The sequence below is a fragment of the Oryx dammah genome, unplaced genomic scaffold (genome assembly GCF_014754425.2).
Source record: "Oryx dammah isolate SB20612 unplaced genomic scaffold, SCBI_Odam_1.1 HiC_scaffold_8, whole genome shotgun sequence".
In the NCBI taxonomy this organism is placed as follows: domain Eukaryota; kingdom Metazoa; phylum Chordata; class Mammalia; order Artiodactyla; family Bovidae; genus Oryx; species Oryx dammah.
In genome coordinates this window covers 39,164,813-39,192,275 of record NW_024070192.1, presented here as the reverse complement: position 1 = coordinate 39,192,275, position 27,463 = coordinate 39,164,813, and the positions used below count along the sequence as shown (strand labels likewise).

Here is a 27,463-nt window from a genome sequence, read left to right as displayed (position 1 = left end):
GCTCCTTGAAGACACGGTATGTAGTAAGGACACTGCATTTTAATTAAGGAACTAAATGGGAAACGAGAACCCTGCAATCATAAAAGGCCTTGATAATGATGCAGTGAAAGATTAAGGGAAATATTTATGTAAGAACTGATATCATATAGTTCTCAAGTTATTCAGTAGTGAAAAACAGTTGACAAAGGGAAGGAGTTTTTATCACAGTGATTATTGGGGGAAAGCTTTTAAAGTAGCTTGTCATTTTAAAGGCTTCTGAATTTATTTTTTCTAACATGTTTCTATTCCTTTGCCTTTGTAGGAGAGTGGTTATTTTGATGGAGGTAGAAGTTTTGAGATCAGCTGAAGCAGTTGGATCAAAGATTGGCAATCCAGTACCTTATAATGAAGGTAAAATGTTTTTTTATAGGTCGTAGCACTCAGCTGAATACCTCTTAATTGATCTGGAATGCTTCCTTTTGCTATAGTTTCATTTGTTCATCTATGGGGGGTCTTACTCTAGGAAAGAGTAACAGGTTACTCTTTTTTCAGATTTTTTTTTAATACTGAAAAAATGATGGTAGGACTCTGTAAAGGAAAAACCTCTCCTCTGTTTTTCTCTGCACGCAACAATCATACATATTTCTGGCTGTGACCAGATGTGTGGGTTTTTTCCTCCCTAATAAGCCATTCTCCAGTTCTCTATGGACACCAGCTGGGTCTCCTACAATTCAGTTTAATTCTGACACTGGGTACCTGGAGTTATCATCAGATCTCTCAGGGTAAGGGCTCAGGCCCACCAGACTGCCTTATCCCCGCCCCTGACCCCACCCCCCACCACTGCTCCCTTCAATCGAAAGTGCAGCTTGTTATCTGTGCTTCTGACCAGCTGGCTGTAAATTGTAGATTCCTCCAATTCCCTCTTCTGATTCAATTAGATTGATTTAAAAATTTTTTGTTTGTTTATTTTTGGCACTGCTGCGTCTTCACTGCTGTGCATGGGCTTTCTCTGATTGCAGCTAGCGGAGGCTGCTCTCTAGTGTGGTGCCTGGGCTTCTCCTTGCAGTGGCTTCTCTTGTTGTGGAGCACGGGCTCCAGGGCTTGTGGGCTTCGGTAGTTGTGGTGCATCAGCTCAGTAGTTGGAGCACATGGGCTTGATTGCTCCGCAGCATGTGGGATCTTCCCTGATCAGGGATTGAACCCCTGTCTCCTGTATTGGCAGGCAGATTCTTTACCACTGAGCCACCAGGGAAACCCTCAATTATATTAATTTGCTACAGTGGCTTCCAGAACTCAGAGAAACAGTTGACTTACTTTGTTGTTCAGTCGCTCAGTTGTATCTGACTCTTTGTGACCCCGTGACAGGCTTCCCTGTCCTTCACTGTCTCTGGGAGTTTACTCAAACTCATATCCGTTGAATCGGTGATGCCATCCAATCATCTCATCCTTTGTCATCCCCTTCTCCTGCCTTCAATCTTTCCCAGCTTCAGGGTCTTTTCCAATGAGTTGGCTCTTTGCATCAAGTAGCCAAAGTTCAATATTCAGGGTTGATTTCCTTTAGGATTGACTGGTTTGATCTCCTTGCTGTTCAAGGGACTCTCAAGAATCCTCTCTAGCACCACAGTTCGAAAGCATCAATTCTTTGACTCTCAGCCTTCTTTATGGTCCGACTCACACCTGTGCATGACTACTGGAAAAACCATAGCTTTGACTATACAGACCTTTGTTGGCAAAATGATGTCTCTGCTTTTTAATAGCATCAGTATCAGTTCTTGGTCTATTTTAATCAGTCAGTTTTTTTCCCCTTATTATCAAGAATATTTTTCTGCTTCGTGTGCCTGGTAATCTTGGAATGAATTCAGGCATTGTGATTCATACCCTGTTGGGTGCTGGAAACTTGTATTCTTGAATTTTTTTCAGGGATGCAGTTAAATTATTTGGAAACAGTTTTATCTTTTGGGATGTTGCTTTTAAAATTTGTTAGATGGGATCAGAGAGTGGCATTTATTCTGGGTCTGGTTATTCACAGTACAGAGGCAAGACCCGTCAGCATCCTACTCAGTGCCCCGTGAATGTGAAGTTTTCCATTCTGGCTGTTAGGTCCAGGTGCTATTTCTAGCTTGTTGTAAGCACTGGACACTAATCCCCGAGGTCTTCTCAGATGGTTCTTTCTTTCCCTGGCTTCCGATAGTTTCCACACAGAGATCAGGCAACCAGTACTCTGCCGACTCCTCGAGGGGAACCTTCCATCATCTCTGGAGGCCTTTCTCCATGCAGCTGTCTTCTCCGGTACTTTGTCCTGAGAACCCTCATGTCTTTATTCCCCACATGCTCAATCCTGTCTCCTTAGTTCAGGGGTTCCTCCATGCCCACTTCTGGTGTCACAGCCTGGAAAGCCTCAGGGCTTCCAGCACTCTGGTACAGTCACACTCACCTTGTGTGTTTCCTCTGTCTCAGAATTACTGTCCTTAGTTGCTTAATGTCCAGTATCCTGAGAATCATTTGTCTCGTAAATATTTTGCCTTCTTTTTGGTTATTTTTGGTGGGAGGGTCATCTTGGTCTCCGTTATTCTGTCATGTCTTGTACATAGTTTTAAAAGTCAAATAGTTTTGCGAGCGTGTTCTTTGAAGCAAAACCAAAAAAACATTTCCCCGCCCAGCTCTTCTTTGTCCTCTGGCTCCTATCCAGGGGCAGTTTATTTCAAATCTTAAAGCTGTTTCTCTGCTTTGTGTTCACGTATTTGTCCATTAGAACTAGTATACTTTTCAAAGTTGAAATGTTAAGATAGACATATTTTTTAAAATAAACATTAATTTTTGTTTTAAATTTTGAGTAGATAATACAGTTACATCTTTGAGAAGGCAAAACTCTAAAATTAAATATTTAGAGAAATCTGACTCCTGCCCCTGCCTTCTCTTGACTTGTTCGTACTCACCGCTGCCCTCTGTAGGTAACCAGTTTCAGTGGTTTCTTTTTGTCCTTCAAGGGTTTTCTTAATGAAAATATAATCAAGTACATAAATTACGTATTTTCACTCATAATCCACTTTGCTTACACCAAAGGTAGGATTTTAAAAAACAACACTGAACAGCAAGACCACTATGTACACTATGGTGTCTGTCTTTTTTCAGTCCTGTTTTTGTTTTTTAATTTTAGCTTAGAGATATTTTCATATATATACTTAAAGATCTTCCTCATTTTTACTTATTTATTTGTTAACAGTATAGCGTATTGTGTTGTATGACTATTCCATAGTTTAACCAGGCTTTTATTGATGGGCAGTTGGGTGTTTCCATACTCTGGCTATTAAGACAGTGCTGCAGCAGATAACTTTATACATATGCAGGTATATGGGCAGAGGGGCTTTGATTGTTAAAGGTGAGATTGTTGGATCCATGGATAAATGCCTCTGTGGTAGGTAGATATGCTTGTGTTCCCTTCATAGGATAGTATCATTTTGCATTCCCACCAACAATATGTGAAAATACTTGTTTCTTCACAGCTATGCCACCAGAGTATGTTGTTAATCTTTTGATTTTTGTTTCAAATCAGTCTGATAGATGAAAACTCAGATCTCAGTGTAGTGCTTAATTTATATTGTGAGCAATATGAGCGTCCTTTTAAATGTTTAATTAAGGGCTTTTTTTTCTCTGAACTGTTGTGTTGTCCATTTTTCTTTTGAGTTGTTTATCTTTTTCTTCTCAATTTTTAAGATATCTTTTTTAAAAATTAGAATTAGTCCATCTCTGATACAAGTTAACAGTGTCTTTCAGACTTTGCTTATGGTGGTTTTTTTTTTTTGCTGTGCAGCAGTTTTCTTTTGTTTTTATGAACTTGTATTTTCCAGTTTTTTAATATAAATTTATTCATTTTAATTGGAGGTTAATTACTTTACAGTATTGTATTGGTTTTGCCATACATCAACATGAATCCACCACAGGTATACACGTGTTCCCCATCCTGAACCCGCCTCCCTCCTCCCTCCCCGTACCATCCCTCTGGGTCGTCTCAGTGCACCAGCCCCAAGCATCCAGTATCATGCATCGAACCTGGACTATTTTCCAGTTTTTTAAGACTTTGGATTTTTGAGCTGTAGTTGGAAAGATCTTCCTCACGCCAGAGTTATAAAGGCAGTCACCCATGTTTTATTCTAGTACTGGTGAGATTTTATTGTTTGTATTTGGATCATCCTTGCTGCTTCTCTCTTACAGTTGTGATGTCTTTATTTGTGGTGTTTTGGGCTTCACTTTCGCATAATTTGCAATTTGTCTCTTTCCCCTAGCTTCACTAAAGATGCAGTCTGTATATGGGATGTTAGTTTATGGTACGAGCATTCATTCTTCTTGTCACTCTGTATGATTTTTAGGAGAAGGGAAGGTTTGGGACTTGGTCATCACCATGCTTCTTTCAGAAGTGGGGCCTTCTAGATTTTAATTTTTACCTATACCAAATGTATTAATTTGGTGTTTTACATTGGAAAAGGGAAGCTGCAGCCTATTCAGGTAAAGTGTCAAGATATTAAATAGGAACATCACAGTTGTTTTGCAATAGTAAAGTGTTTTTAAAATGAGCATGTAGGTTGTCTTATTCCCAGCTTTTAGGAAGGCAAGCCAAGAAAAAGCAATACTTAGCATCACTATGAAATCTCTTGGATGCTGTAGGCTTGAGGGAGAGGTGATTTGCCCAACTTACTACCTTTGGCCGGATTTCTTATGTTTTTTATGTTGTATTTAATTCACTGGCTGCTTTGAAGATGTTGTCTTTCAGGGGCAGAGTATTTGAGGTAAAGATAGAGTTGAAAGGGGTGAAGGATAATTACCACTTGGGGTGAGCCCTGTAGAACTATGGGAAGCCCTCCTTTGTCCCAGTGTTCAGTTCCACTGGCCCTTCCTTCCTTTCTGTTAAAGTATAGAGGAATGAAGCAGAGATTTTGCTGTTAAAGAGTATATGCTATTGAATTTCGTTGTAACTAGATCAATAACACATTGTTACTTGGGCCATCCTGAAATAGCTTTGTTACAGTGACTACTACCTTATGGGTGTATTTCACAGAAATGGTTTCTAATTGTTTATTGGAAAGCAAAGAGACTGTTATTAGTAGAGAACTAAAGTTAGATTTGTATCCTCCCAGCACCTAACCCAGACCTGTAACATGTCAGGTGACCAGTAAAATTAACTCATGAGACCCCGTCCAGAATTAGGCAGAATTCCAAAAGGTGCCCTGAAATCGTCTCATGGTACTAGTACCACATTAAGTAAAGAGTGAAGATACTTAGAGAATTTTTAAAGCATGAGAAGTAAAATTCAAACACAGCTCATGTTTCATTCAATATTGGGTTGGATGGTTTTAAATATCCCGTATTTACCATTATGTATTTTTTTAAATCAGTGTATGTATTAGTCTTATGTACCTGTACTGTTTCTAACCATAATATCTTACTTAAGACTTAAATTTCTTAATATGTTGCTTAGTTATTAGTGTCACTCATTACTGAAAGATACTACTTGGAATTTTTTTCCAGCCTGACTCTGTTTATTTTCTACCAACAAGAAATCGTATTTATTGGATTGGCTCTTCCTTATATTCTTTGTGGTTATTGTTAAGAAAGTAATTACTGGTAGAAACTGAGGTTTTTGTTAATCTGTATACTCTATTGTCTGTTGTCTAATTTTTCTCAGCTGTTATTTTACTATTAGTGGCTTTTTGTAACTACTGGATATTGTAGTTATTAGTTATGTTCTATATAATTATATTTCTGCCTGCCAGAATTGGTTGTTTAGGGTTAAAAATTAACTAGATGGTAGTGAAGTTGATTGGATCTAGTCCTACAGACCTGGGTTCAAGACAAAGTTCTGCCTCTTCCTAGCTGTGTGACTCTGGGCAAGTTACTTGACCACTTAAACCCACTTTTCTCATCTGTTAATTGGGTACAATAGTACTGTTTATATAGAGGGCTTAAGAGTAAGTGGAATAATGCACTTAACCTTGTTCCTGGTGCATTAAGTAAGCATTCAAAAAATTGTAGTATTATGAACTTGTCTATCACAGGGCCAAATTGGAGTCTTATTAAAATATACTAAATTTCATTGACTCTAAGAATCCAGTGGTTATAAAACTATGCTAACATTAATTTTAACCCATATGTTAAAATGTTTTAAAATATTGATCTCACAACAGGTAAATAGATAAGTTACATTTTTTTAAAAATTGTGGTAAAATACACATAACATAAAATCTACGTCTTAGTCATTTTTAAGTGTATCATTAATGACATTCAGTCTAGTCACATTTGTGCAGCCACCACTTCTATCCACCTCCAGAACTCTTCCATCATCCCAAACTGAAACCCTGTACCGATTAAACAATCACTCCCCACTCCCACAAGTCCCTGGTAACCACCCTTCTACTGCAGATACTGCTTAAAAGTTAGTTACATTTTGATAGAAATTAACATAAGAGATTGGCAAGATCTGTGACCATGTCCTATTTAGCAAGATGCTTGGAGAAGCAGGCACGGTGGGGAGGAAGGGACTTGAGAGTGTTGATGTGTTTGAGACTGTGGGAGCATGGGAGGAACTAGGGTGGAGTACAGAAGGGGTTGGTGTATCTTCAAGGTTCCGTCTTTAACTGTTTAAATTATTTGGTTCATTTGAATAAAATTTCCCAAAGCAGCTAAAAATGCAGATTAATTTTTTTCCCAATTATTTGGACTCAATACTGTTTGTGGAGCAATTCATCTTTTCCCTACTAATTTAAAGGAAGGTTCACTGTAGAATTTCAGAATGCTACTTCATAAGACACACTGTCAAAGGAGAACAGTTCTCCCATGCCATCTCTTGCGACACTGGAAGTTTAGAGGTAATGGAAAAGCTGAAAAGCAGATACAAAAATTCATTGTTGATAATCTTGGCTCTTTTTTCTATGTAAATAAGGCCTCTCAGTTCTCTCCATAGGAAGAACTAAAGAGTTCTGTTTAACCCTTTTAATTTGATGCTAAATTTGTTTTACTCTAATGGCACAGTTAACTCTCATTTAGTGGTACCAGTTACGAGTAATATTAGCAGAAGGAAATAAAATCAGTGCACAGTGTGCCCATTTGCATTAAGGCCTTGGAAAACCCAGTAGGGAACAAACCCAGGGATGGAAGAAGCAGAGGCAAGGTGGCAGGCAGGGAGCTGTTCTAGGGGTGCTCACTGTGTGTCTGTTCTTAGGGCTCTCTAGGAAATGTTTTGAGCTGCACTTGTGTGCCGCAAGCACTCTTGGTGATCAGCCCAGATTAGATTTGACTTCCACTTTTAGTGCCACTCACAAAGGCTACATCAAATTCCCTAAATTTTTTCTTTTAATTAGCGTATTCTAACATTCTTCAGTTTCATCAACATTTGTAGAAAGGGTGAGGGCCAAATAAATACTCTGATGGCATGGCCTTTTTTATTTTCTGCTTGAGAGACATGTTTGTTTCCCCTCCTTTTTCCTTTTAATCTCCCTGTCTCCCTGACACACCTGCTTCTGAACTCCATCCTCATCTCTCCTGCTGTGACAGTTCACTCGCGCTTCACGGTACCTAAGGCGCTTTCAACTCTTATTTTCCACCAACTGTCAGTTGCAAAATAAGGTTGCTTTGTTTGGAAGGGAAAGGGTAGAATCCTTTCTGAATGTCTTCTTTCCCTTTGAAGCAGGAGCACTTCAGAGACAATTGAACTGCTTTTAGGTTTTTGTTACCACCCAGCTTTTTCTTCTGATAGATCCTGCCGCGAACACAGTTCTGTTGATAACATCGATTTGTTGCTATGGAAATAGTGGTAATGTCACCGATTCAGCCCAGTGACTTGACTTCAGGTTCACGCAGGAGAAATGGGCAAGGCTTTAGGGGAGAACCTCATTAAAACCGAAAGCCATCAATTATAAGCAGGTGAAAGGTAAATGGAGCCAACCTTTTAGTTAATGAAAACAAAAGGGAACCCCTAGCGCTTCCGCTGCATGCAGTCAAGTGCCCTAGCATGGATTCTGACCCAGGAGAGTCTTTGACAAAAATCGCAGATTTACACTTTCTCCGAATATTTCTTCTGCTTAAGTTTAAATCTCTTAGTGCAAATTATTGGCACTAAAATGGTCTTTCCCTTTTAATCTTCAGGACACGGACAGCAGCCAGTAGTTCCTCCTCCTGTCTCAGCAGCCAGTCCACCAACCAGCAGGCCCCAGCAACAGAACGGGAGCCCAGGAGTGGGTAAGGCTGCCACCCAAGGACGCGTACGGATTGTGTACGGCAGGCTTTTGAGTGATGGTTTGAAATTTAATCTGGGACTAAAGGGAGTTTTCACAATGCCACACCTGACAGTTGCTTCTTGCAAAGAAGAATTCCAGTTTTCATTGTAAAGTGTGTGATTGAAAAAAATGATTAAAGACAGTCTTTTAAAGATACTTAATATGCTTTTCTTTTTTTTTTTTAATATGCTTTTCTTTTAAAAAAAATCAGAATGATACACTATTTTCTGTTAATAATTTATCTGGTAGTTTCTCACTTAACGTTCTCTTGACTGTGTGAATTACATAACTTTTAAATTCTCGCCTTTTAACTCTCTAGGATCCACTCACTCATTTGGTTTGTCTCTCTCCAGGTTTCCCGTTTGGGGCTCTTGGGAGTATTTATCTTAGCTTAAAGACAGTATCATTTATGTTGGTCATAGGTCTTGCTTCTGTCTCATGGATGAGAAATAGTTTTTTCTTTCTGACTTTCTCTTCAGCAGGTCCTGAGAGACTATAATGGAATCACTTTGTTTACTCTCTAGCCTCTCCTTTAGGAACCCCTTCGTGTGGGATGCCACCAGTGAAAATTATGATTTGTAGAATTTGGTTGGAATTTATTTTTAGAGTTTCTTTTTTCTGTCACAGCTTCACACACACTTCCTCCCCTCCCCTCCCCTCCACGATTACTTGCTATTCCTCAGTGCTAAGGTTCTAAAAAAAAAAATCAGGGTTAAGATGTCACTAGCATTTCTGTGAAACTTTCAGGAGGTATGTCTTTCCCCACTGGTCAGCCTTTGATGTTTTTATCTGCCTTGTACTAGCAATCTTCTAGCCATCTCCCTTTACAAGTGGATCTATTTATATATAAAGCTCAAATTATGTTCTGTTGGAGGGAGGTGAGGAAATAGATTATCTAAAATGGTAAGTACCCCCAAAATATTCACTTTCTTAGGCTGAAATACAAATAGTATGTTATTCTTCTCCCCACTCTCGACCCCCGACAGATGTATCCTTGTGTCTGTCTTTGGCTTATATTGAGATCCATTAAAAAAAAAAAAAAATCAGTGAACATTCCCTAAACACGTAACTGGGTGCTGAGAGGAAAAGGGCTGGAAGTGTATTGAGGGGAGCGGCCAGCATGCAAACTGGATGTGTGTGTGTTTTTATAATTGTATATTGCATACGAGACCGATACTCTACACATACACATGAGATATTCTACAGAGTGTGTGCTTCCTTGAGTTACCTTGAGGTAACTGTGTGTGTGTGTAAGTCGTCTCTTGACTCCCGAGTTAGAAAATTTTAAGATCTGGGACAGTTTATGTCTATTTTTTACCGAGTGCTGTAAGTACCCAGAATAGTGTGGTGCTTGCTGTGGAAACTCAGTAAATAAATTCTGAATAATGGAAGATACGCATTTCTGCCCGGATGCCGTGTTGAAGAAATATTTTGGTATAGAAGATATGAAATCATTGGACTAAATTATTGCTTCTGAACTTGGAGGTTGAATCGTAATAGAAACAGCGTGCATGTAAAGGCCTCCTTCTGCTTATAGGCGTTACATAATGACATATTCTTCCCAAGTGCAAGGCAGCTGCGTAGGCTTGGATGAAAAGGAGGCAAGAAGGGGCCACGATAGCCAGTCCCCCCGACCCCTGTTCATCTTAAACGGAAGACTGATTCGTTGCCCTTTGGTCCCAGTTAAACCCAATCCCATAAACTTCATTCTAGATGATCTGTTCCTGTAAGACCAGTTGAGAGCTGGGAGTTTTCTGGGGGTGTTTTGAGGAGATTTGTTTGTAATAGGTACTCTTCACCTCAGATGGTTCCCCCACCGTGTCCCTTAATTCCCAGCCTTTCCTTCTTGCTTTCTCTTATGCAGCCAGTGGCTTGTCTTCACTTCTCAGTCAAGGTTATTTTCTTTCTCCAACCTATTATCTTGCCTAATGATACAAGGGAAAAGTTTAAAGATTCATCTCTGAAATAGCAGAGTCTGGATTCATTACCCTAATTATCTCAACCTCAGGATGTAAGTCAGTAGATTCAGTCCTGAACATCTGTACACCCAGCCTTCATTTTAGACCTCACTCTAGTCTCCCGTTTCAGTCTCTGTTTGATTTCCAGATCTCTTGATTATTTAAAAGGAAAACCTTGGCTTCTCATTTTCTATGATGTCACTAGTAAATTAAGAGTTCTTACAAAACTTACCATAAAATTTAAATAAAATAATGATTGTCCTTCTTTGTATTTGATTTTAAAGCTTCCACTGCATCTAAGGCTTTTGGTGCCTCAAAGACATTTGGAAAAGCTAGCGGTACCAGCCAAGTGAACAGCTCTGGGGGAACACAGGCCAAAGTGGTACCCATTGCCAGCCTCACCCCGTACCAATCCAAGTGAGTTATTTCATAGAATACGTTTAGAAGGGGCTTAGAAAGGAGTATAAGAGGTTGTTGTGGGCTCTTGAGTTACTCATATGTGAATTTCAGGGTTACCATGCATAAAATAGGTTTCCTCCGTTTTTTTTTTTTTTCCAGAAGGGTTACAAATTGTGGCAACCTTTAACTATTTCATAATAAAATAATGGCAGAAAGAGCAATCAGCCATAGCCTATGAAACTTCATTCATTTTAAAAGAATTTGAAAATTAAAAGATTTAATGTTTTAAGGGGGGCTTCCCAGGTGGCTCAGCTGTGAAGACTCTGACTGCCAATGCAGGAGACGACGGACGTGCATACAATCCCTGGGTCAGGAAGATCCCCTGGAGAAGGAAATGGCAACCCACTCCAGTATCCTTGCCTGGGAAATCTCATGGACAGAGGAGCCTGGCGAGCTACAGTCCATGGGGTTGCAAAGAGTCAGATACGATTTATTGGCTAAACAGCAACAATAGAGTTTTAAGAACCAGTTGATAGTCTTATGAGTAAAAATAAATCTTTGTCCTAATTCAGAAGGCATTTCATCTTCTCATCAAATAAATAGATGACTTTCAGTCCAAAAATTATTACAATTTGGTTGGCTTAAAAGAATATGTGTGTACTGGAGCCTAGTATACAGAGTGAAGTAGGCCGGAAAGAAAAACACCAATACAGTATACTAACACATAGATATGGAATTTAGAAAAATGGTAACGATAACCCTATATGCAAGACAGAAAAAGAGACACGGATGTATAGAACAGTCATTTGGACTCTGGGAGAAGGCGAGGGTGGGATGATCTGAGAGAATAGCAGTGAAACATGTATGTTACCATATGTGAAACAGATCGCCGGTCCAGGTTTGATGTGTGAGACAGGGTGCTCAGGGCCAGTGCACTGGGACGACCCAGAGGGATGGGATGGGGAGGGAGGTGGGAGGGAGTTCAGGATGGGGAACACAAGTAAACCCATGGCTGATTCATGTCAATGTATGGCAAAAACCACTACAATATTGTAAAATAATTAGCCTCCAACTAAAGTAAGTAAATTTAAAAAAAAAGAATGTGTGTGTTTGTGTCGACTGTATTCATATAAACTGAACAGATACTTCTTTTATATGATTCCTTTCATTAAAAATTTTAGCAGTTGAAAATTAGTGCTCTTCTCAGAATTCTTTCAGATATTATTTACTTATTTATTCTTCAGTTGTTGGCAATGTGAGGAAGGTCTGTTCCCCTGTGAAATGATGAGTGGGGTAGCTAATGTGTCCAGTAGCTACATGCGGGATGGGCACCAGGATTGGATATCAGACCTTGCCCCCCCCCCCCCCCCCCGCAATGGCTTCTGTCTAAAATCATAGTGCTTGAGAGTGTTTTCTTTTGGTGGCTTAACCAACACCATGTTCCATACCCTTGTGTTTACATTCCATGTGCGCTGGAAGTGAGACAGAAGTTTGACATCAGTTATATCAGTTCCTATAATTGAAAATAGCGGCAAAATATAATTGCTGGTATTACTGCGTTTTCCAGCTTAGAACCTTTCATTAAGGGGATAGTGTTGCCTTGGTGATGCCTTTTGGAGAAGAGAAAGCATTTATAAATTTACTTATTTGACAGGAGAATGAGTCAGTGTTAAATCACCTTGTGTGTTTTACTATTTGCTTATTCTATAAACTGTCAAACCTGGATGTCATCCTGGGGTTTTAATTAGCTGGATTAAAATACAGCTTCCCCTGGAAAATAGAATATGCATAAGGTAAGAAAGCCTCTAAGAAGATAATAGGGAGGGAACATTTCAGATCTTTCCCAAGTAAGACTCCCGACACTAAGATTATCTGTTTTTTATTTTTAGGTGGACTATCTGTGCTCGTGTCACCAACAAAAGTCAGATCCGCACCTGGAGCAACTCCCGAGGGGAAGGGAAGCTTTTCTCCATAGAACTGGTTGATGAGAGTGTAAGTATCTGTCAGGTGGGGAAAGAAGAGTCCTCAGCTCTGGGAAACAGAGGGCTCACCTCTCTGCAGGCCCATGAAGTGAGAGATAACAGTAGGCCAAGAAGAAACATGCTTCTTGCTGCTGTTTTTCTTCTCTTGTAATCTTCTGATGCCATCTGTGGGCACAGGGTTCAGTCATAAGTAAAAATCCTTGGTCTCAGGCAGAAGCATTTATAGCAGTTGACATTAGTTTTCTAAATGTGAGTTGCCTCACGGCCAGGAGAAATGAGAGACGTTGTCTGACTTGCCAGGAGGCTTAGTCAAAGCCCCAAGAGGTGATGTCTCCTTGGGAGCCACATGGAGCCCTGGGCCACAACAGAAGGCACGTGGCAGCCTTGACAAGTGATAAGTGGTTGGTTTTACGAGAGATGCATTCTGGCAGCGCAGACTTCTGTGCTTTATGTAAACGAAACCAAACCACAATGGAGAGATGAAAAATCCAAGTAGTGGCATCTCAGCAAGCGTCTTGTCATGCTATATCTCTGTCCATTCTTTTTACTTATAATCCCTAGTACACACTTCAGGTATTCTTTTCAAGTGGCTGTATATTTCCTATTTGTTCAAACCTCTAAGAGGGCAGAAAAAAATAGTTGGTTGGTTTTTTTATTTGTTTCTATTTTTTTTGAAGATGGGATAACACCGCCAATGTATTGACTGTGTCAGAATCCAACTTTTTTAAACCAAATTATTGGTCTCATCTGTCAGTTGGCTAAAAATTCAGCTGTTAATTTAAGTTTCTTCTCCATCTGTAGCATTTTGACTGACAGGAAAGTACAAGTGAAAATCCAATCACGAGCAACCTGAAAGTATGATTTATTTTAACATTTTTGGCAGTGACTCTCGAGTATGAAGTAATTCCTTGATCGGTGCAAATGCGAGGGAAGCTGGTGAATCACGGCGGCCCAACACACTTCCCTGGGGGCTTCAGTAATGTCACTCATGTTCAAAATACATTTTTTTTTAAGGTTTCTAACTTGAGGTTTAATGAGGGACAGTAATGGGGAGCAGCTAGTTAAACCTGGGTTGTTTCGTTGGAGTTGATAACTTGAACGTGTGACTGTGAACTATGTGTCTTCTGTGTTGACTGTGCTACTGTTTCAAAGATGTCATCTTGACACCAGAGTGTCCCGTTTTTCACTGGTAGAACTGGAGCTCCATAGTTCTAACCTGCTCTCTCTCACACGCTTCTGCAGGGTGAAATCAGAGCGACTGCTTTCAATGAGCAAGCGGACAAGTTTTTCCCCCTTATTGACGTGAACAAGGTACGGCAGCGTGGCGTCTAGACCAGAAACGGCCAAGTGATGGGGTGAGGACGGTGAAGGCTTTTTAGACCCGATTTGATGGCACATCCCATGTTCCACGGTGTGGCTTCTTTTGTAGGTCTATTACTTCTCTAAAGGCACCCTGAAGATCGCCAACAAACAATTCACAGCCGTCAAAAACGACTACGAGATGACCTTCAACAATGAGACTTCTGTCATGCCCTGTGAAGACGGTCGTCACTTACCCACAGTTCAGTTTGATTTCACGGGGATTGGCGACCTGGAGAGCAAATCTAAAGACTCACTTGTGGGTAAGTCTGTGATGAGAGCCAAGAGTGGTCATCGTTAGTCTCGCTTGCATCACACGTGGGGGCGGCCTGAGGCGAGTGCTTGCTGCTTCACTTTCGGTTGTGCTGTCACGAGAGCCCCGACATCTTTTTAACTTTGTTTATTTTTGGCTGTGCTGATCTTCGTTGCTGCGCAGGCTTCTCTCTCATTGCAGAACGTGAGGGCTACTCTCTGGTTGCCATGTGTGGGCTTCTCAGCGCATTGCAGTGGCTTCTCGCTGCAGAGCATGGGCTCTAGGGCATGCGGGCTCCAGCAGTTGGTGGCCCACAGGGCTCTAGAGCACAGACTGTCATTGTGGCGCACAGGCTCAGTTGCTCTGCAGCATGTAGGATCTTCCCAGACCAGGGATCGAACCCGTGTCTCCTGCATTGGCAGATGAATTCTTTACCCCTGAGCCACCAGGGAAACCCTGGATCGTTTTCTACTAAAATGCCATGCTTGTGTCTTAGACATAATCGGGATCTGCAAGAACTACGAAGATGTCACAAAAATCATTGTGAAGTCTAACAACAGAGAAGTCTCGAAGAGAAATATCTATCTGATGGACATGTCAGGGAAGGTGGTGAACGCTACCCTGTGGGGAGACGATGTAAGTGCTCGCGTTGAGTGGCGGCAGTGTGTGCAGAAAGGTGGGGACACAAAGAGCTTCCTGGGTGGTGGTCTTGCCTCAGGAGCTGTGGGCCGGTGGCCATGTCAGCTGGGTAGACCCTTCCTTGTGAAGGTTTGGGCTCTCTGGGGAATATTTGAAAGCCTTTATGATTTACTTCTGTGAGATTTGCTGTGATTTCGGTTTTGCATAGTGAAATTTGCTCTTTCCTCTAACTCTCGGTTAGTTTTGATGCATCTCTGAGCAGATTCTTGTGTGTGAGGTTATCTTGTATTGAGTCCACGTAGCATTTATTGCATTCACTCTACTATTGGCTGTTTTCTTTGTTTTTTACAAAAAAGCTTTGTGTTCTTCCTGCCATTGACACTTGTTTGTTTGTTGTTTCTGTTGTTATGCAGGCTGATAAATTTGATGGTTCTAGACAACCTGTGATGGCCATCAAAGGAGCCAGAGTTTCTGATTTTGGTGGACGGAGCCTCTCAGTACTGTCTTCAAGCACCATCATCGTGAACCCTGACATCCCAGAGGCCTATAAGCTTCGTGGATGGTAGGTTTTTATGGGACTCAACACAGGGGCTGTTTGGACTTGGGCTTGGAGAAGAACTGGTTCTTTTGGTTCCTACAATCAGCATGTGATCTGTCTGCCAAGCAGAGGGCTCTGTTACTAAATGGAGCAGTTCCTATATTTCTTGGAGGCATTATGCCTTCTGAGAGGATGGCTCTAAAGCCCTTAAACTGACAAACCTGTAATCCCATGACAAACCTGGAGAGTCACAGGGAGCAATTAGGACAGGAACGCTGCCTGCCGACCTTGATCCTGCGCAGCAGGTGAAGACGGACTGTAGCAGCTTTGTGCTAGAGCTCCATGAGCGGAGGTGTCTTTCATTTCATGGCTCAAAGCTGTGGGTCTCTGCAGGTGGAGGCGGGTGGGGGGTAGGCGTTCTTGTTCCGTCTAGACTCCGGTGCCGATTGCATCTTCTAGTGTGTATTCACCAGACTCTGATCGAGTGCGGTGGGCACAATGAGCTTTTGTAGGCAGTATGTTGCTATTCACAAAGCACTTGAGATGAGGAGAACCTACTAAAATCTCCTCGTTGTGTCTAGCTATTTAGGGTGTTAAAACTCTGCCTCAATAGAGCACTTCAAACTGAAACCTGGTATGCAATCATTGATGTGGTCAGGGGGAAAAAGCCCTGGAACTTGCTTGAGCTTATAAGCTACAGGGTGGGGGTAGGTGGGTGTTGATTTCCAACCATGTCTTAGGGTTTAAGTGACTAGAGAACTGGCTTGTATTACATACTCCCCACTTTTCTTTGAGCTTAATGTGAACCAGTGGCACTCCTATTTGAATAGTTCCATGACACAGCTAAGGCTTCCCTGGTGGCTCCATCGGTAAAGAATCTGCCTGCAATGCAGGAGACCTGGGTTTGATCCCTGGAGAAGGGAACAGCTACCCACTCCAGTATTCTTGCCTGGAGAATCCCATGGGCAGCGGAGCCTGGTGGGCTGCAGTCCATGGGCTCACAAAGAGCTGGACACGACTGAGTGAGTGGCGGACGCACGGGACACACCTACTGGCACGGCCATGTCGCTTAAGCCAGCCTCGTGCGTGTGGTCCATGTGGGTCCGTGTTTAGCTTTTCTGGCAGCTGGCTTTGCATTATAGCGCAGGGCCCTTTCATTAACAAGCTGACTGGAAGGAACCACGGCTTCAGTTTGTCCTTGCTGCTTGATTTCTTATCAGGCTCTGGGGCACAACCACAGGTTAATTGCCCACATTAAGGTCTTCACAGTTTACTTGTCGATAACTGTGATCCCAGTCAACATAAAAAGATATGCCTGTCCCTTGAATAAGGCAGCTTGCTGTTGATCAGAAAGGAGCTCGGTATGTCCGCCCCCCAGGCAAGGTCTGGAGGTGTCTAGATCTCTGTTGCACCAATGTGGAGTTTCTGCTCTAAGAAGGGCTGCCTTTCTCCCTGTTGTGTTGACGCCTGATGAGCTGTCTTTGGTGGCAAATGTCTCCTCAGAGTTTTTGAAACTGTAAACTTGTGTTGCTAGTCAAGGTGAAATAGATTTACGGACCTTGCTGTGCCTCTCTGACGGATTTAGCTGCTTACCTGACAGAATAAAAAGGCAGTTGTCTGCAGCTTAGGGCAGCATCCATTCTGTCCCATGCTCTCGTTTTACGGAGCCTTTTCTGTATGTGGTTACTTTTAGTTATCCTCCTTTTGGGTGACATTGGTTTGTTTTTAATCTCAGGCTGCCTCTTTCCTGACACAAGTGTGTTTCTGACACACTCCTCTTGGGTGTCCTTTCCTTCATGTTAGCTGATAATGTGATCAACTTTATAATAATTTAACATAATTTAATTTCAACTTTCATTTTGGCATAAGTAAAATCTCACTAAGAAGGTCAGTCTACAGGGAAACAGGTAAATACCTTCTAATAAATTACTTTCAATTGTATAATCTTTTGAAATTATACCAGTCTTAAAAGATCTGGGAACATTTTTTGCTACCCCATTAAAATATGTCAACTGTCCCTTTCTAGCCTGGTACATTTCAGCGGTGAGAAAAATGCAGCTGCTGAGCAAGAATGAGCATCAGTAGCCCAAAGAACTATACCAGGGCTCTCCATTGTTGATTGTTTTGTTGTTGACTTTCCAGGTTACTGTGTTTTTAGGCACTTGGGCCATCTGGCCAGTGTTGATAGCAAGGCTAATATAAGAAAAGGGTCTGCGGCAGTTTGGCACTGTCTTTCGTGACCACTGGGAGGCGTCAGAGCAATTGAGATTTAAAAGAGGCCACTCCGTTTCTTCAGTAGACTTGAGATACAATAAGGAAGAGGCCACCTTCAGCCCTACTTGGCCATGACCTGTGAACAGTTAGATGGGGAGCGAATAGCCTAACCCTGGCACATAGAAACAAGTATCACATTCAGTATGCATATGTAGGGCCTGTTTTTCTTTGTTTTTCAGGTTTGACTCAGAAGGACAAGCCTTAGATGGCATTTCCATCTCTGATCTAAAGAGTGGAGGAGCAGGTGGGAGCAACACCAACTGGAAAACTTTATATGAGGTCAAGTCGGAGAACCTGGGCCAAGGCGACAAGGTATCTGCATTCCTAACTTTCTCCACAAAAGCATGTACAATGTGCGAGAGGATGAGTTTTCAGGTCCAATTTCTGATAACCAGCTGTTAGACCTTAATCCAGAGCTATGATTCTTACCTGGGCTGATGGCTAAGGATGCCAGCCAGAGTGAGGGAGCCATGCTTTCTAATAGGAGTATGTTATATCCCTCAGGTCAGTTGAAGCAAAAAGATGCCCAGAGCTCTGACTTAGAGAGTTGTGTAGTTCTTGGAGGGGTCTTAATGAAGCAGTAGTAATCAAGTTGTGTATTAACATGAACCGCATTCAGGTCCATACTCCTCTTCTGGGATTCTTCCTGCAAACTGAAATGCCTGCAGACCAGAAAGGCAGCTTTCGCGATTACCACTCACACTGAGCATTAGTGAGTTTCAGCATCAGGCATGGAGTGGTTCACGTGTACCCGCACTGGGTATAGAAGACTAGCCTCTAGGGGGCTGAGCAGCCCTGGCATCCTCTGACAAGACTCGACTGGTGTTTGACTGGAGTTGCAGCTTCCCTTTCAAAGTTTGTGTTTAATGGCCCCCGCCCCCCATCTTGCTCTGAGTCTGTATTCTGTCAGCAGTTCAAGATTTAAATCATTTATTTCTCCTTTATGCTCCCACAACCAGTAATTCCTGCTTTATTATTTTCATATTGTACAATATGGTTTTTATTCCTTACTGTCTCATTTTACAATACTTTCTTATCCATCATTGTCAATGACTGCAACTCATAATGCTGTTACACAGTGTCCTGAGACTTAAATGTTGGACAGATCTGTGTCACTCTGGGTTTTCTTGTCAACCAGTGTCTTTCTTAGACCTAAGGGTAGACAGTAGGTAACAAGGAATTGGGCCTAGAGAGTACCTATTCACACCCAAACTTTCAAGTCACACTTTGAATCGGGCCCTTACCTGGAAATACAGAAAAACCCTTCAGGCATTCTCCTGGAAGACTCCCCTTCAGTAGAGCAGGAGTCCCCAACTCCTGGGCTGCAGACCAGTACTGATCCACAGCTTGTTAGGAACCAGACCACACAGCCAGAAATGGGCTGCTCCCTGTTGCTTGTATTGCTGCCTGAATCATCCTGTCTGTGGAAAAATAGTCTTCTACCAGAATGGTCCCTGGTGCTGAAAAGGTTGGGGACCACTGCTCTAGAGCCTTTTAGAGTGAGAATTCATCTGGCCCTGAGTTCAGAGTACACGCAGAGGGAACTGCTCACCACCCTCCAAAATTATTCGTCCTGTACCCTTTCTATGACATTTAAAAGGCAAAGCAAATAGCAGCAACAGAAAGCCTATGCTTGTGACTTGGTTCTTGCCACATTTACTTATCAGTGCTGTCTCCACTTTGAAGGCACTTGTTCAGTCTTTTTGCATTCTACTGAACTTGATGACTTAGACCGGGGTCCACAAATAGGCCCACGGGCCATATCTAGCCTGCCGCCTATTGTAAGTACAAATGCATTGAAACCAGCCACCGCTCTCATCTCTAGACTGTCTGTGGATGGTCTTGCACCCCAGCAGCAGGGCGAGTAGCTGCAACAGACTGACCTGATGGCTTGTAAAGCCTGAGATAGACGCTCTCTGGCTTTTTGCAGAAAATGCTTATTGACCAAAGACAAAGTTGAATCGAGATGCTCGAAATCACTGCTGTTGTTTTTAACACGGGAGGACTGGTTGAAGATAACTCTGCTAGAGTTCACTGTGTCACTCCGTATTTCCTGGTTCTGTTACCTTCGGAGGGGCAGAGGAACAGGAGCACGAAGATCAAGATCTCTTGAAGTCTTTTTCTTTCATATAGTCTATTTCAGTTTTAATTAAATAGTTTAGTCTAATTTAGAGTTAAGGACTTCCCTGGTGGCTCAGACAGTAAAGAATCCACCTGCAATGCAAGAGACCTGGGTTCGATCCTTGAGTTGGGAAGATCTCCTGGAAGAGAGCATGACAACTCACTCCAGTATTCTTGCCTGGAGAATCCCCATGGACAAAGGAGCCTGGTGGGCTAGTCCATGGGGTCACAAAGAGTCAGACACCACTGAGTAAGCACAGCACAGTTTAGAATCAAATTCTTTATTATTAAGGAGTAATATGCTTTAGAACTTGGTTTGTTACCCTTCTGGATTTTGTAGTCAGCTCAAGTAACCTCTGAAACTGTAGAATGAATTATCCCTTGTAATCACATTGTGCGAATATGCAAACGCTTACCCCTCATATGTCAGGGCAAATCCAGTCCTGAACTTTGGTCTGTGCTCTTTGCCTCATGCCACTCTTTTCTCCTGAAGCCTGACTATTTTAGCTCTGTGGCAACCGTGGTGTATCTTCGCAAAGAGAACTGTATGTACCAGGCCTGCCCAACTCAGGATTGTAACAAGAAAGTGATCGACCAGCAGAACGGATTGTACCGCTGCGAGAAGTGTGACAGTGAATTCCCCAATTTCAAGTACCGCATGATCCTGTCAGTAAGTAGAATGGGTGACCAAGGACCACTCTGGTGTTTCTTGAGTCCCTGTGAAGCTCCCGGTACTGTGGAGACTAGCTCTTAGTTCAGGCTTTCAGATTGTCTGGGATGCATGGCACTGACTAAGAGCAGTCTTAGGGAGCACCTCCTGGTGACTGAAGGGTGTACAATTTAAAATGCAGAAGACATTGGAGACTCATTCGAAACCTTTGGTCCAAAGCCCATTGTGGCTGGAGGGCTGCTGAGTCCAGTGTGCCCGGATCCTGCACCTGAAGGTGAGTTTGTTGGGCTGTATCTCCCCTGAGAACTGAAACCACACGGCCACACCATATCACGTTCCTGCTGTGACCCACACTTAGCATTTTGAACTTCTCTCTTGGATGCTTTTTAAATTCTTTGGAAAGAACATAGCTATTTGGTGGAATCGGCTTTTTTCCCTAGAAACTCTTTGAGGGAGTGGAGAAAGTCAATCTCCCAGTCTCCTTAGTGTGTCTTCCTTTTGTTATTTCTTTGGTGTAATGATGTGAAGTTGTCTTTTTTAGGTCAATATTGCCGATTTTCAAGAGAATCAGTGGGTCACATGTTTCCAGGAGTCTGCAGAGGCCATCCTTGGACAAAACACTGCTTATCTCGGGGAATTAAAAGAGAAGGTTGGCCATGTCCTGTATTATTACTGTAGTAGTTCCCATGCTGTAACTTACCTGTTTTTTGCTCTGATAATTTTTGGTCAATTGCTGGTGGGTGTTGTATAACGTCTCTCACTGCTGACTGTGAGAGCTCATCTAATTCTAATTGTGTCCACCTTGGATGTGCTAACAATGAGGTGATGAAGTAATGTGTATAAAATTCTTTAAAAACAGCTCTTTCTAAGTAGAAAGCACTTTTTCCTCCTGTTTCTAAGAGTCGGTGTGCCTGCAGTCACTTGAGATCTGGAAGTATCTTCTGAAGTGAGCTGAAGTCCAGATACCTTTTTTTTTTTTGACTCTGTAATAATAAACTTTTAAGTCCATTATGGTTTTCCCATTATGGTTTATCCTGGGATGTTGACTAGTTCCCTGTGCTTTACAGTAGGACCTTGTTATCTACCCATTCTAAATGTGATAGCTTGTATCTCCTAGCCCCAAGCTCCCAGTCCATCCCTCTCCACCCACTCCCCCACCCCCCGTGATAACCGTGTCTTGAGTCTGTTTCTGAGTGTCTTGAGTTTGTTCCCTGTGTCTTGAGTCTGTTTCTGCCCCCTAAACAGGTTCATTTGCGTCATGTGTTAGATTCCACATGTAAGTAGTGTTCTGTGATATTTGTCTTTTTCTGACTTTGCTTAGTGTGATAATCTCTTGTTGTATCCGTGTTGCTGCAGATGGTATTATTTCGTTCTTTTTTATGGCTGAGTAGTGTTCCAGTGTGTATCTGTACCACATCTTTATTCAATGTGCCTTTTTAAAGTAATAAACACTTTTCTGAAAAGTTGAGTCAAATCCTGGTTTAAATTCACATATAAGGTATGTGCTTCTTTCATATTGTCAGATATGTTCTTACAAAGTAACTTTCTTTCGTAAGGTCACTTTCTCCATTTAATTTTTATAAAAGAGTATTTTCACATAGTAGTTTTGTTTAATTCAAGGACTAGATTACTAGTTATCCTAAAGTTAAGAAAGATGTTTGCTCAGATAAAATATATAAAGACCAATAAAAGCTATAGTTTCTGGGCCACCCAAATTAGTATCTGTCTATAGATTTTTCTCCCCCATTGTCCTCCAAATCGGTTAGCATGCTTGTAAAAGCCAGTAGCAAAAAAGGATTTGTCATTTGTTTTGGTGTGTGTGTGTGTGTGTTTTTTTCTTTTCCTGTCTTCTGTTCATTTAGCTCTGCCCTTTTGTCTCTTTGAAATTGTCCATGAGCTCTCTGAAAATAATGCCAACAAGCCCTTTTACAGAAATAACTGGAATTGACTTTAAAGTATGATGGTATCTTTTATCTGTTTTGCCTGGTCCTCTATTTTCATATCAGCTTTTAAGGCTCGAGGCAGCCTTTCAGGATTTTTTATGGGCTTATTACATTTGACTGGTTTTACTGCCAGTGAATGAGGACATATAGGAACTCTCCCCTCAGGAATCATAATATTCTTGGAGTATGCGCTCCATGCTTTCACTAATCTTGAAAGAATGATGGCAGCTGGTACAATTTTCTGAAGGTTTAACACATTGTTTTATTTACATACCCAAAAGCCTGAGGACTCTGTGTGTGTGTGTGTGTGTGTGTGTGTGTGTGTGTAGTAACCTTTATATAAAGAGTTCTATATATAACAAAGCTATTTTCATGTTCCAAGTGGCTTGCAAATAATACTTGACTGATTTGAACTATTAATTTTATTAAAAGTTCTTGTACATTTATTTTATGCATATTTGTGTAAAATGCTTCCTCTAATCCCTCGGTTTACCAGACTTTTTTTTTAATTCAGAAGCTTAATCAGATAGTATTTGAGAGGCCAGTAAGGGAGAACTGTGGATTTTTAACTTCTTCCCTAACCTTTGCCCACTTCTCCTGTCTTCTTCACTTACTACATCTGTAAATCCAGAGGCTGAAATAATGTATATATGACAACTTGAACTTGTTTCCTGAGTCCTCGTCCATTCTTAATTTGTTCTGAAGATTCTGAGCCTCAGATCTATTCCATCACAGATTTTGAAAGTTTAGAGATGTGTTTAAGGGTGTTTCAGTTTTTTTCTATTGTGATAAAATAATAAAATGTACCGTTGTGAGTGAGTGAGTGAAAGTCGCTTAGTCGTGTCCGACTCTTTTGCGACCCCATGGACTATACCAGTGAACCAGTGAAGTTGCTCAGTCGCGTCTGACTCTTTGCAACCCCATGGACTATAGCCTACCAGTCTCCTCCATCCATGGAATTTTCCAGGCAAAAGTACTGGAGTGGGTTGCCATTTCCTTCTCCAGGGGATCTTCCCGACCCAGGGATTGAACCCAGGCCTCCCGCACTACAGGCATGCTTTACCCTGTGAGCCACCAGGGAAGCTGCATGGACTATACAGCCCGTGGAATTCTCCAGGCCAGAATATGGAGTGGGTAGCCTTTCCCTTCTCCAGGGAATCTTCCCAACCCAGGGATCGAACCCAGGTCTCTTGCACTGCAGGCGGATTCTTTACCAGCTGAGCCACCAGGGAAGCCCACATATATAAGTTCAGCGGCATTAAAATACCTTCATGTTGTTGTGCAACTGCCACCATCATCCAGCTGCAGAACTTTTTCATCCTCCTCAGCTGAAACCCTGTACCCATCAAACACTAACTCTCTGTTGCCCCTGGCAGCCATCATTCCACTTTCTGTCTGTATGAAATTGAGTACTCTAAGTAGAATATTTTAATCTTTAATAGAATTCTACCTAAACAGTTTTATGCGATGAAATGTCACCTATATATTAGTCATTCCTAAGAAATTTCAAGCCACTGGGAGGTGATCATTTTCTCAGAGATTTTCCTCCAAGTCTTTTAAAAAACCGTACAGATAATTTCAGGTGGTCTGGTAGTTTCCATGCTGACAGTTTTACGTTTTGTTTCTGCAGAACGAGCAAGCATTTGAGGAAGTTTTCCAGAATGCCAACTTTCGATCTTTTACGTTCAGGATCAGGGTCAAACTGGAGACCTACAATGTAAGTAGCGTCACCCGCGGTGCGTGAGGGTAGCAGCATAGAACTGCTGTCTGTCACCCACGACCCCACTACAGTGTTAGCTGTCAGTTCCTCGCTTACTGTGTTCCAGACCCAACACGTAACACCCTGCGTGTATCACTCACTGAGTCACACCAACACTAGGGTGCTGTTACCATCTCTGTTTTCAGATGAGCAAACAGACCAAGAGAGAGGTTAGGGGTCTTGTCCAGTATTAACATCCAAGGAAAACATGCTGTGTGGCCTTTTCAGTTAAAACCTGGGGGATTTTGGTTTGTGTCCTGACAGAATGGACCCACATCTTGCCCATGGTTTGGGTTCTAAAGTCAGTATATGAGAGAAAGACCACATGTGGTTAACATTACCTTGAAAATTCCTTTTAATTGCTCATAATATCATACAGTTGTAAAATCATGAAAAAACAGCCTTTATTGAGTGCTTACTATCTGCCAGATACTGTTCCCTACCCTTTGCATACTTTGTCTCCAATTCATCCTGGCAGTAACCCTGTGTGAAGGAACTATTGTTGCCTGCATTTTGCCAGTGAAAAGCTGTAGTTATGGAGAATTGAGAAACTTGCCTAAATTCATACGCTAGCAAGTGGCAGAGCTGATAACTGCATGTAGGCAGTCCAGCCTCAGAGCTCTACACATGCTTAGAAATCTGACTGGGTTTTATAGGTACAGAGCTGGAGTGTGCAGGCCCTGAGCTGGCCTCACCCCAGTCTGCCTCTGAAGGCACTGTCCAACCTGGTGAACAGGCGACAGGAGAATTTAGAAAACCTTGCTTGTTTCAGGATTTACTTGCTCTGCTTTCTTGTCAGGCCTGAACCCTAATACCTGCTAACAGCTGTGTCTGGTTTTGTGAGCATTAAATGAGCCTCTCAATGTCAGCAGTGTGGTGTCAGGGTTGGGTGGGGGTGGTCTAGGGGGAGGGGTGGAAGGGTCACTGGTCCCCGTGTGGCGTGGGCAGGGGCGAAGGGCAGCGAGGTCGCCTCTCGCAGAGCTGAGACAGGCCACGGCAGGCTTCGCCCTCTGCTGTGAGCACGGCTGCTCTCCCACGGCCCGCTCACAGAGCCCGCGGCGTAGCTTTAGCAAGCCACTGTCTTCTGGGCTCGTGTCTCGCTCTGTAAAGAGAACAGATTGAGCTTGAAGAGCCCGCTGCGGTCTGTCACACTTGGAGTCTAGGTTTCCGAGTGTCTGGGACCATGAGGAACCGGTGCAGGGCCTTTGCTCCAGCAGAAGCCCTGCCCCTGGCCTCATCAGCACGGCTCCTTTACTGGCATCTCGGGACTCTGAACCACCCGCGTGTCTTCGTGCTTTCTCCTGTTGGGATCACTGAAACCAGGAGCATGGCCACAGGCGTTTCTTCGTTCACAAATCGTTCTTCTCTTTTCAAAGGATGAGTCTCGCATTAAGGCCACGGTGGTGGATGTGAAGCCTGTGGACTACAAAGAATACGGCAGAAGGCTGGTCATGAACATCAGGAGAAACGCGGCGATGTGAGAGGATCCTGCCGATGGGGCAGGAGCTTGTGGATAGAGGGCTGAAGTGAATCCCCCACCCCACCCCACCCCCAGCCTCCACCCGCACCACCATCCCCGCCCCGGCTGACAGCGGTACAGAGCACCCCTCTACCACGGACTAAGCCATCGCCTCTCATCACACCTGGGAACCCACTGACAGCAAAGGGAAATACGCTCGAGGGGCTGTGGTGTAAACTGTGTCAGACCTCGGGGTCGCCTGCGCGGACCGTAGTACCACTCACTCCCTGTCTTTAGGCTTTTGTCAGTTTTACTAAGATCTCATTATTTTCAACCAGGAATTATGTCACAAGAAATTGACCCTCAATCTGTAGACAGTGAAATAAATTAGGTAAGTAGGGTTCCCACTTCTCCGGTGGCGACACCTTCTCAGCTCGGGCCCCTTCCCCAAGGGAGTGCTGAGAAGTGGTTTTGTGGAGGAACTTGAGTGTTTTAGGAAGCCTGTCTTCCTTGATTTCAAAGGCTCCCTTTCTAGAGGGGCCACACAGTTGTTAATGCCTGGAATGGCAATAGGGTAGAATTATTAATCAAAGTCATATCTTTTATATCTGAAGAATATCCTTCCTTCAGGGTTTAATAGACTGAGTCAGATGGGTCTGATATTAATCAAAATGGTCTCTTCTGAGGAAGGCTGATAAGCATTGACTTGCTGTCCCCTAGAGACATCCCAGCAACTACAAAGCATCGCTTTCGTCTCCCCTTCAATTAATGTTGCATTTCTGTTGGTACGCCTTTTCTACCTGTACGTATTTCTTGCATTTGTATGCTTTCTTTTCTTGATTAAAGCTGTATTAAATAGAAGGGATTCTGAAGGGAGAAGCCCTTTGTTGCCTGCCTTGTTTAATAAACAGTTTATTCTCTGCTTATGAATCCCACTTTCTTTGAATGCAAAGGGTTCTTGTAACTGGAAAGCAATTAATTAGCCTTCATAATAAATGTTCACTTGGGGGAGATGTTAACTCATTACAAACTCAAAGATTAGTTCCAAAGCATAGAGATCATTCTTCCTAAATGTCTGCAACCTTGAAATGCATCTTTAAAAGAATGAAAACACCAAAAACAAAAAGCCATTGTGGCCCGGAATGCTGATGATCCGGCACTTTGGGATTTTATTGATGTTTACACAGCGGTCTTAACACCAACCAGGCTTTGAAATGTGAACAGACAGTGAGCTGGTAAGAAAACAGTAATTATGCTACTGGGCTTTTCAGTCGGCAAGAACATGCTTGCTCTGTGTGTTCCTAATCATATTAATTATCTATCCGGTCGCTGCAGCCCCTCATTTGGCGTTTGCAGCACACCTCTCTCCAAGCATCCAGGCAGCATTGCAGTCTTCCTGTGGTGCCGGGCAGCATTGCAGTCTTCCTGTGGTGCCGGGCCCTGGTTTTTAATCTGGGTGAGCGCGGCACATGGAGGCCCTTGCTAGACCTGGGGAGTGAGCACGTCCTACCTGTGTCATCCTTAGCCTTCCTCTGCCGGGAGGAACCAGCTGGCGTCAGGCAGGATGACTTCCATGGCTCAGAACCTAGGATGGCCTCTCAGGCCCTCTTAATTGTCTGGACACGGTCTAGTCTTAGAAGATAGCCACCGGGCTGCACTTGATTCTCCGACCAAGGCCTCGGCGATTTTTTATGGAAGCTCCTTTCTGTCTGACCTTGCTCGTAAAGCGCTGACTAGAAAATTACAGTCTTCAGTGCTATGGTGGATTGACAAATTGTGGGTTGGAAGTGGCAATCTAGCTTTCAGCCTGGTAACCAGTCTTTTATATCTACTGCTCCCAGCATCCCCACCTCTCCCCATCAC

General features: G+C 42.7%; 1 protein-coding gene across 1 annotated transcript in view; it reads left to right on the top strand.

Annotated features, from left to right (window-relative positions):
- Window positions 1–26,526, top strand: part of RPA1 (replication protein A1) — a 44,619-nt gene extending 18,093 nt beyond the window's left edge. The window contains exons 5-17 of the mRNA XM_040243785.1: window positions 302–390; window positions 8,116–8,208; window positions 10,489–10,621; window positions 12,493–12,595; window positions 13,828–13,896; window positions 14,015–14,207; window positions 14,694–14,833; window positions 15,250–15,398; window positions 17,828–17,960; window positions 20,263–20,439; window positions 20,981–21,088; window positions 24,013–24,099; window positions 25,518–26,526. Of these exons, the coding sequence (XP_040099719.1) occupies window positions 302–390; window positions 8,116–8,208; window positions 10,489–10,621; window positions 12,493–12,595; window positions 13,828–13,896; window positions 14,015–14,207; window positions 14,694–14,833; window positions 15,250–15,398; window positions 17,828–17,960; window positions 20,263–20,439; window positions 20,981–21,088; window positions 24,013–24,099; window positions 25,518–25,622 (1,579 nt within the window). The 3' untranslated portion in view covers window positions 25,623–26,526. The remainder of the gene's footprint in view (window positions 1–301; window positions 391–8,115; window positions 8,209–10,488; window positions 10,622–12,492; window positions 12,596–13,827; window positions 13,897–14,014; window positions 14,208–14,693; window positions 14,834–15,249; window positions 15,399–17,827; window positions 17,961–20,262; window positions 20,440–20,980; window positions 21,089–24,012; window positions 24,100–25,517) is intronic.
- Window positions 26,527–27,463: the final 937 nt, after the last annotated feature.